Source organism: Procambarus clarkii, chromosome 90 (assembly GCF_040958095.1).
Source record: "Procambarus clarkii isolate CNS0578487 chromosome 90, FALCON_Pclarkii_2.0, whole genome shotgun sequence".
Classification (NCBI taxonomy): Eukaryota; Metazoa; Arthropoda; class Malacostraca; order Decapoda; family Cambaridae; genus Procambarus; species Procambarus clarkii.
Genome location: NC_091239.1, coordinates 11,874,173 through 11,885,057, shown reverse-complemented (window position 1 = coordinate 11,885,057; position 10,885 = coordinate 11,874,173). Strand labels below are relative to the sequence as shown.

At 38.2% G+C, this 10,885-nt stretch overlaps 1 protein-coding gene across 5 annotated transcripts in view; it reads left to right on the top strand.

Moving 5' to 3' along the window:
• The window catches only part of LOC123746566 (gamma-aminobutyric acid receptor subunit alpha-6), a 186,710-nt gene extending 176,258 nt beyond the window's left edge, over window positions 1-10,452 (top strand). For 4 of the 5 annotated variants that reach the window (XM_045728163.2, XM_069318346.1, XM_069318347.1 and 1 more), the window contains 2 exons: window positions 264-517; window positions 6,904-10,452. In XM_045728163.2, the coding sequence (XP_045584119.1) occupies window positions 264-517; window positions 6,904-7,689 (1,040 nt within the window). In that variant the 3' untranslated portion in view covers window positions 7,690-10,452. Of the gene's footprint in view, window positions 1-263; window positions 518-604; window positions 829-6,903 lie in introns of all 5 variants that reach the window. The other variant, XM_045728165.2, reaches the window with a different exon arrangement.
• Window positions 10,453-10,885: the final 433 nt, after the last annotated feature.

Below are 10,885 nucleotides of genomic sequence, written 5' to 3'. Positions count from 1 at the left end.
AAATTCCTTTTGCATTTAATATTGGTCTTCCGTTTTCTTATTATTTCTTAATCTGGCTCTCTTTTAAACGTCTTATCAGATTGAAATGATTTAATTAAGAATCGTCTGTTCATGCGAGAAGATATTCCTTTCAGTGCTAAGGCAATCATTTATGGAATATTTCAACAAACAGATGAACGTCTACCTGAGTGGCATTATAGAGATCATCATTCCTCTGGTAAAACCTCATGTAACTCCTCACGAAAATGCCTCTCTAAAATCAGGTACAACTACTGTGCTTTCTCTGACCAAGATGGGCATTGGAGGGCGCGCCTCGATGCCTCAAGTGTCTTACCTAACATCCCTGGACTACTTCAACTTCCTGTGCTTTGCCTACGTCTTCGGTGCCATCGTTGAGTTCGCCATGATAAACTTCTTCGAGCGGATGGCGAAGCGGAGGAGGATCCAAGTGGAAGACGCAAAGAAGGCTTTTGACGAACGAACTGAAGCCGAAATTGCCATAATGGAATTCAATATGGTGGGTCCCCCATTGAGAATTTACTTTAGTTTTCCTTTTTCAGTGGTCCGCGTCCTCATGGTGTGCCGTTTTCTCTCGTATGGCCAGGTGTGACCACCGTGCTGTCCATGACTACGCTAGGATTCGGCGGGCGATCTGCCTGGCCGGCTGTCTCCTACGCCACCGCCCTCGACTACTTCGTCATTCTGTGCTTTGCCTTCGTGTTCGCGGCTGTCCTGGAGTTTGCCTGTATCAACTTCGTGGAGAGGGCGGCCAACAAGCGACGGAAGAAGCTGGAGGATCTTAAACATCAGATCACAGAACGAATAATGGTGTGTTGAGCGGGCTAAACTGCACGCTGTAGTTATCTCGGTGCTAAAGCAATCGAGGCGGAGGCCTGTAGCCATGTGTACTGTAGTATTGATGTGTGTTTGTGTACTGTGGCCACACTACAGCTTTTATATGTACCTCTGAGGTTGTGGTCTGCTTCATGCATCAGTTTTCTTAAGCAAGGCGAGGAAAGGCAGTAAGCCCCCATAGTGAATCCAACTCGTAGCCTTATATTCATTTCACGTAGCTGCTAGCATGATTTTACGTGTATTTTTACTGACATTGATATGATGTGACAGTTCACTGTATGAGCATTTCTTCTGCATTCATTATACGTTAAACAATGTAACGCTAGTTCTCTATGTATAGTATGAATTGTATTATCATGTAAACTATTTCATTTTTACTACATTTTGTATCTGGAATTCAGCTAACTCAAAAAAAGCATCCATGCAGATAGTCTACATTTTTGTTTAGCATTACGAAACTATGTTTTGTAGTATGTAAAGAATCGCAGCATAAAGCTACGTTATAGAGGAACACCAAGATGAGGCTTTTATTTGGAGCTGAGAATCAGCCTTGTAGGTACCCTGGAAACACAAACCGAAACTATCTCCATTTTCCGCTTGTTACAACTTGTAATAAAGTTGTTACATCTTGGCTTAACGTGTTTATGACGTATTAGAACGTTGTTACAACTTGCTATATTGGTTGTTATAACTGGTTAGGAGGTGTTAAAACTTGTTCGAACGTTGTACCAACGTCGTAGTTTCGGTGTGTGTTTGGCGGGTAAGACATTACCTACAACTAAACTGCACTGAGCTTGGTCTCTCTACAACGTTGTCAGCCTTTGATGTTCTCTTCAAAACCCATCCACTTGAACTGGTCAGTAGAGTGGCAACCCTTGCTACTTGCAGGGTCGACGTTCGATTCCCGATGGTCCGAGTGGTTGGTTATCGTCAGTTAAGTTTTCGTATCCAGGCTCTTTGACTTCCAAGTGTTATATAGTCATACTGGCTGAGAGCTTTATCATTACTCTTCCTTGTCTTACCTCTTCTGTAAACCCTAAGTTAACATTTTTATTTTGAAAAAATCATCTCTGCTCTACTTTTAATGCGTAAACTTAGACTAGAGTTCATTAGGAACGTTGTTGATGTTCCTAATGAAACTGCCGGCTGAGAGATGTTATTTAACAGAGGCTCATCTGAAGACTGGCCCTAGTATTCATTAATTTGATGATCTTATTTGTTTTCATTAGTAAAGAATTTTATTTAATCTCTCTCTCTCTCGTTCTCGTGCCTTTCTGCTCTCTCTAAATATTTCTCTAGCTCTCTAAACATCTCTGGTTAAATTTCTTAAATTGATGTTGTTGGTGTGTAGAGCTTAGTGTGCATGACCGCTGTGGGAGACTATGAAGTCTGCATGACCATCTTAAACAATGAAAGTTTTTACATAATGCTCTTATGGAGAACATATTGACATCCATATGTGTGTCAAATATAATATAAAAATTAGCAATGAACTTTCATTCTGCTTGAAAGACCTCTTCTGTGGGGTGTTAGAGAACAGAAACAATTCAGGGAAGACTTTTGACAAGCCATCTGCTTGCTGTCATTGTTGAGGTCACTAAAAATGTAAACCCTCAGTAAGGGTAAATATTTACCCTCAGGTAAATTGAGGCAAATTCGTAAAACCACAACTTGACTTACTTTTCTCCCACAAATACAAGTAATTGCCAACAGAACCTAAATACCTAGCCTAACCCTTTACTCAAAATCAATATTTTTTTCATATGTTAATTATTATATATCATAATTCCGTGTACAGGCCGAGGGGCAAGTGTTTTGATTCTGCTGTAAATTATTTGTATTCCCATTACATGGGTAAATGTTTACAGAGGTGTGATTCGAACACAGGAAGAGAGAGAAGTAATCGAGAAAAGTTCGAATATCATCAGGCTTCTAATCTAATAGTGTTTCGATCACTTGCTATATTCGTATCGTAGCCTTAAATGCGTCCCGATGTACTACAAATACAGTTAATTACTAATACACCAAAACACCTAACATAACCTACTATAGTGTTTGCTACACACAGAAAATTGTTCTAAACTGATGAGAATTTATATTGTACCCAAAATAATGTTTACACAGTGCGACAACATTGAGGAACGCGTTTTAAAGAACGGCCGCATTTCGAACGACTGTAAACTGCGGACGAGTTAAAAAAAAATTAATTTAAATGATTTCTTCCTAGATATATAATTTATAATTTCAGTATCAAGAATCATTAAATGAAATGTCTGGGCATCTGGTCCGAAATACAATCGCCAGAATGTTTTGGTTACTGAGCACTTTGTACATCCCATTAGAAGTTACGAGTTCTTTCACTTCTTTCACCACATACTCAATGGGCACAATTATCAGGGTTAAAAAAATCAACTTTTAAATTACTTTTGCTAATGAATATGGCGCCCACTGGGTATATTTGGAGCGGGAACCCTCAGCCTTGGAGAAAAGGACAGGAAAAATCATTCGAGGGTATTCTGTAAATCCCTACCAATGTAGGTTCACGTTCTTTTGTTCGAACCTGCAGCGCTTCTCAGTGGTGGCGTCAAGGCTACTTAAACAGGGGAAACATGCTTCATGTGATGTATTAAAACATACACGATAGCGTTCAAACATTTTCGAGTTTCCATTTCTCACGGGGTTAGAACTTGCTTATCTTGTGTGATTTTTTATTTACAAAACACCCCCCCCCCCTCCCCGCGCGGCGTCGTACTTTCTTTCACGTAATGCAACTGTTCACCTAGCGGTAAATATGTACCTGTGAGCTGCTACTGGCTGCATCCTGGGTATGCGCGTGTGTGTTAGAAATATAAGTAGCAGTACAAATGAGAGAAAAATGTCTGAATCAGTACATTAGACAATCGACGGTTAGAAAGGCGGGGTCCAATAGCTAACAGCTCGATCCTGAACGCACAAATAGTAAATACCAATACTAAATTCACACACCAAATTCCGGTAATGTTTATCTGTTTATCAAAAACGGTCAACCAAATTATAATATTATGCTCAATTCTATATTGTAAATGAAGACATAATTTAAGAATTACCTTGTTAATGAGCACGAGATGATGATCTCAACAAACCGTAGAGACAGTCTTAGAATCTTTGAATCTAACAACACTATATTTCCTAAGAGTTACTTAATAGGACCCCATTAAATAAAATTCATCATTCACCAGGATTTTTTTCATTTTATCGCCCCCCCCCCCCACCCCCATCATCGTAAATGACCAATTAGGCAATCAGGTGTTCTTGGGCTTCCCCAATCCGATCCCCGCTACGTTGTATCGCCAACCTGTCCTCTTAAAAAGAACGTCGCTTTTGGCCGTTTGCCCGTATGGCCGAATATGGACATAATTTGAAAATGAAAAAAAAAATAAAATAAGTTTGGGATTTTTTTTTCAACAACAGTAAGTTAAGGGTCCTCTGATAGGTTAGGTGGGCAGGAAATTTTCATAAAGTTTCAAAACGTTATGAAAAACGTCAATTGAAAGTTTCCTTTTCTAAGCTTGCCGAGTAAGCCGGACGGCTCAAACAGAAAACGGAACAGTACGTCACTTTTGTGAGTCGATTTCATTTCAAATTACGTCCAAATTTGGCCATAGCGCGCATACGAGCCAAAAGTGACGTTATTTTTATGAGGAAGGGTTGCCCCGCCCACATTCTGTATCCTTCATATCCCTACTGCCCTATTCTTAATCCTAATGTGTTATTTTTCCCAGCAAGAAACTCCAACATGGGGTATCGTCTAAGGGAATAATATTGCTTTTCAGTTTTCCTCTATTTCTATTAAATAATGTTTATTGATAAAGCATGTTGTTGCAATACATTACAGCTAAGTATCCAAAAACTTGTGTTTCTTATGGCGTTCACTTATATGACCTGAAATTCTAATGTAAATATTTTTTTTTACTTTTAGGTGTAAACAAAAATTACCCGAAAAGCCTAGGAACAAGAAGCTTGATAATTAACGATGTTACTTGCAACAATTTCTAAATTTTGTTATTTTTCTTAAGTTTTGTATTTTGCTAGTAACTTTTAATTATCATATTAGTAATAATTATACCTCTGACGACCCTCATATTAAATAGTAATAGTAAGTGATATTATTATTATTATTATTATTATTTATTATTAGTAGTATTATTATTATTATAGTGCTGCCTTTGAAGTATGTACTCATTCAAATCATGAGACCTCATCCCATTCGCTACTCTCACCTCATACACTGCTCTCACCTCATACACTGCTCTCACCTCATACACTGCTCTCACCTCATGCCATACCCTCAACCATTACTCTTCCCTGTCTTCATCTCTACCCCTCACCCAGTGGCGAACCCACACCCAATATCCTACCCTCAGGCAATACCCAACCCTCACCAAACCGCGTGCCATAATCTAATACCCAATCCCTTACCAACACCACATTATTCATCACCCAAAACTAGAGATTGGGTAGACCGGAGTGTGGGAGGCGGTGGTGACGCTTCACCTAATCTCGGGCATTAACATGTCCGGTGATTGGATTCACCTCACAGTGCACAACCCCCCATTGTTTTGTTTTTTTAAATCAGATGTGATCCTTGATTATGTGTAGAATTATTTCTGAAAGTATGAGTGTAATTCCTGGTACTTCCTGCAGGGCAAATTACCATGCGACAGTTACTTATGTATGGGACTTGAGATGAATAAAAATCCAAGCTTTATTTTAATTGACGTTGGAGAAACTTGATTGGTTGAACATTTTTGCCAGCTAGAGTTACTAATGGTCTTATTTATAGGAGGAAAGTAATTGGTTGGACATTTGGCCAATTATTGGGCTTCCTTATTGGAGGAAAGTGCTTGATCGGACATTTTGTCTAATCAAAGAGCTTATTTAGAGGAAGGTGATCCGTCGCACATTTTGTCCAATCATGGGGCGTTTTGACTTGTTAATCTGACTAAAAGACAAATTGTTGATTATTTGCTGAAAAATTATACAGTTATATACTGTAATATCAAAGTTATCATCGTCGGTGTCTATGCTCTTAAGTACATGGAAATTATTTTTGAATCATGTATTTAAAATGTGTGTGCTAATTTTACATTTAATATATTTCTGGTATTACATTATACAAATTATTAAAATTGTATATCCAAATTATTATATATTATGAGTAGAATGATGAAGTAATCTTAATTCCTATTATTTGAGTTTAATCGCATACATGCATACACACGCATTCACAAATAGGCGCGCGCGTACACACACACACACACACGCGCACACACACACGCACAAAAACACACGGTTAGGGGAAGCATGATTACCACATTAAAGATTCTCGGGGGAATTAATAAGACAAAGATTAAAACGGGTTCTATTCAAACGAGGGAACACAGGTGGAAACCGAGTACCCAAGAGAGCCACAGAGACATTAGAAATCATTGAATTAGAAATCTTGATCATCTTGGATTATTAAGTGACTGTGTTTCAAACGGAGATATGATAAGATTCAAAAGCTCAGGAACCTGTGCGCTTGTTGAGAGGCGGGACCAAAGACCCGAAGCTCGACACCCCGTCAGCACAATTATGTAAGTACACACAATGTGTGTGTGGTGGGGGGACGCCTCGTGACTGAGTGGATAGCGCTTGAGGGGTGGTAGTCCTAATGGCCCGGGTTCGATTCCCAGCGGAGGCGGAAACAAATGGGCAGAGTTTCTTTCATCCTGATGCTTCTGTTCACCTAGCAGTAAATAAGTACCTGGGAGTTAGACAGCTGCTACGGGCTGCTTCCTGAGGATGTGTGTGTGTTAAAGAGAAATATATGTAGTAGACATAATAGAAGAAAATTAGATTGATTAGACAGGCGGGGTCCAAGAGCTAATAACTCGATTCTGCAGATACAAATAGTAAATACAAATAATAAACAAATACACTAACAATCATAAAATAAAACACTTGAATACTGAGACACAATACAGAGGTGGTGAAGACGGTAGTGCTAAGGTGTGTATCTTCCTGCAGGCGGCGGAGAAGGACGCCACGATGCTGGTGACGACGACGGTGAGGGACGAAGGAGGCGTCGACATAGGGGCGTCTCTAAGGGACACCCTCAAAGTCCCGCTCTCTGTTGTCCCCTTGAGCGTTCAACCTATTGAAGAAGAGGTGCAGGTGGTAGATACTCAGAGTCCGCTGAAGGAGGCTCTGAAACTCCCCCTTGCGGTTGTACCGGTGAGTCTGCAGGCCATAAAGAAAGAGGAGCAAGAGGGCCTGCGAGCCAGAATTATCACCAAGTCTCCAGAGTTAAGAGAGAGTGACGTTGACAGTGGTGGTAACGGCAGTGGTATTGACACCAGTGTAGTAAGTGGGGAGATGGACCCTATACTAGCGAAAAGGGACACCCATCTATCGGGTAGCGACAGCGGCAGCGCTACCAGCAGAGGGAGCATATTTAAGTTCAAGAAAGAATCGTCTGAACAAAAAACGCAGGACAGTGAAAGTGACCTGACAGTTATTAAAGTAGACATTCAGTCCGAGGACGAGTCCCCTTCTCCACCTCCCCCCTTCACGGTGTGGCAAATCCTGACCAAGAAAAGGAAGCTAATGTCGGAGATGTCACCGGGGAATACAGTGCCCAGCGAGGAGGACCTGCTCGACCGCTTTTCCATCATCGATCTCTACGCTCGGAGATTCTTCCCCTCGACCTTCTTCATTCTCTTCACCATCTACTGGGTCTTATTTAACTACTACATCACTGACGAGTTTCCAGAGGAAGATCGGTTGCCCTCAGATGGACTGGTTGTCGTGTAGATAAGCTTGCTTGGAAAACTAGCAAGATCCACTAGCCCCTAGCGCCTGTGATTGGTTAGACATTTTAACCAATTAAGAGGGTGTCTTTTAGGAATATGATTGGTCAGATATTTTGACCAATCAAGGGGCTTCTTTATTAAATAACGACAACCATCCAATCATAGCAGGGATTGTATTTTTTCCTTAACAGCATAATATCCTCTTTTTCCTTTTTCCCAAAAAAGATGTGAACAAAAGAAAAATATTATTTGATGTCCTTGCCCATATTAAGAACAAAAGTCACACTAGGGTTGAAGATATTCCATTGTAGGTATGCAATCTAGTATTTCTTGCATATTTTGGACGTAACTTCAAAAACAAAGAATTGATTGTATTTGAAATTGTCATTTAAATTTATTATAACATTTTATTTTGTCAATATGCCTTTCCTCATTTATGAGCGTTTAGCAGCCAAAATTTAAGGTTAGGTTATGTTATTCCTCACACAAATTTTTGCCTGCTAATAAACGTTAAATTATCTATTTTTGTTTAGAAGCAACAGTTTATGACTGTAGATAAAAAATTATTCGTAAGTTTATGCACAAGTATATTGCAAGTTCAGTGCAATATTTTCCCGTCTTGAAGTACATGGTAACATATTTCTATTACCGCATAGTTAGGTGCAGTGCAACAAGGCGCATTTATTTACAACAATTTTGACATTACTCTTTCAGGTTTTGATGGATCACTAAAAATAATCGTCTATAATTTTTCAAACCAAATTTTTTATAGGGTGAAAAAATACCACTATACTCTTTGTCATTAAACACACACAAAGCGTTCAATTACTGTAAGTAATTTCAGCATTGAAAACATTTTCAGTAGCTTTCAATATCTGAGCGTGTTTACAAGGATAACACGATCAGGGTGTTTATTGAAATCAGACGGGCCAACATTTTGCAAGCACTTGTACCTCTAGATGTGTACCTCATTATGGCGGCTATGGTGGTAATTATTATCAAGATTAAGAGCTCCGAGGCGCTCCTAGGACATCGGTAACGAGGAAGACCTCGTTCACCGCTTCGGAACTCGTAAACTCCTTAATAACTACAAACTAAGCCACTATGATTGAGGAAAGATGTACAGGTTTCATAAGTTGACTCTGAAAGTGCTTGAATAACCTTGTGTGTGTGTCGCATCTTCCTACTCTAATGTTTATACCGATAAATCATGTGAATAAATCTCTACTAGAGATCTGATGTACAGACACTTTTCAGAAAGGCTGCGTTTGTATATAAATACTCATATACTTGGCGTCCTGTATATGCATTACACATCCAGTCACCAACACACAATCATATTCACCACTATCAATAACGCTCGCCAATAGAAAATGGACTCTGGAGCCTGAACATAGTATAAATATGTGTAAATATATAAAAGCATTATTAATACTCTATCGGAATTTGGAGACGATATCTTTGTAAATACTGCCCATAGCGAACATCTTAATGTTGTTGTTCATTAGAAGTTTCCTGTGATCATCCTCATCACCGCCATACCAGTCCATTAGCTGAAGAATGAATGTTTTCACTTTATATTCACAAGAAAATCATAATGTTGTTTCTTTTGGATATCAATGGGTTCGATCCGAGGCCGACCGACACTAAGTCAGTCCGAGCGCTGTTCCGAGACTGAGCCCACCGGTACAGGGCTCACTGCTTTGCTCACATTCTCACCCGGTCGGCTCTCGGAATACAAGTAGTTTAACTGAACTATACGTTTGTAGTTATTGTCCATGAAAGATTTGGAAATGTGTAGAATTTTGGTTGAATATATTTTGCTTAAAAGACAATGTTTTTAAGTTTACTGTAATCATAGATATAAACAAGGTGTCCGTATGAATCCTTTACGAAGCTTCGAACCACCGCATCATTTTTGCACGAGATTTTGGTAAATTATCTATTGGCTAAATCAAACAAAAATTATATATACGTGCAATACATAAATGGAATGCATATTTTAAAAGGAATATGAGTTAATATAACTTATATTTTGTAAAAATAATGCTTCGACTCGAAGCTTGGTAAAAGACACATGCGAAAACTTTGTTTTCCTCCGAACCAATAAAAACATTCATGCGAATAACTAAATTAGTTTTGTATGTAGACATTTTCTGTGTATGACTCCAACTGCCAAATTTTAACGGTAAGTTGTCACGTATTCCGTTAAAACGGGACGCATTCTTTCCAATATTGTTGGTATTTAACCAGTGTCACTTAGGAGGTATCAACGGGCCCTAGGTCCCACTGGGGGCATCAAGGGATGATACCTACGTAGGGACCCACTTGATACCAATATCACCGTGAAGGTATCAAAGGGGGTCCCTATGTTTGAAACTGGATATAAGGCATGACTTTTGGAGTTTCTGGGTGAACAGGTAGTTTCGAACTAGCTACATAGAAACAAAAGTACTCGAATTGTCTAAAATGTTAACACAATTGTGTCAGCAGTTAGAAATGTATACACTTTGTTGCCATATCATAAAAACAGCAACGTTCACTTCCAGAACTTTTAACTTCGAATCTATGAACGCTGCTTGTATAAACTATGTTCCATTTTTTTATTATTTTTGTCATTAAATTGTCATTACGTCCCTTTACCCTGATTTGACCCTTGAACGTGGTCATGTGACTTTTGTTTTCTCAAGTTTTTACTTCGTTTCTTCCGGTTTGGGACACGATTATGTTGCATCTATACTTCCCAATTAAACCTATCGGGATATTTTGTCTTTTATTTACCTTTGGTTTGCATGGTCTGTTATTTAGCATTATTTCTTTATGTAGAAATTACATGTATATATATATATATATATATATATATATATATATATATATATATATATATATATATATATATATATATTATATATATATAATATATATATTATATATAATATATATATATATACATTATATATATATATATATATATATATATATATATATATATATATATATATATATATATATATAATATGTGTGTGTGTGAATGACGAAAATTAACACGTCACGTGTCATGAAACACGTGAAACGTGAGGTGGTTAGTCATAACAACACGTGAAAGATAGATATATATATATATATATATATATATATATATATATATATATATATATATATATATATATATATATATATATATTGGAATTAATGTA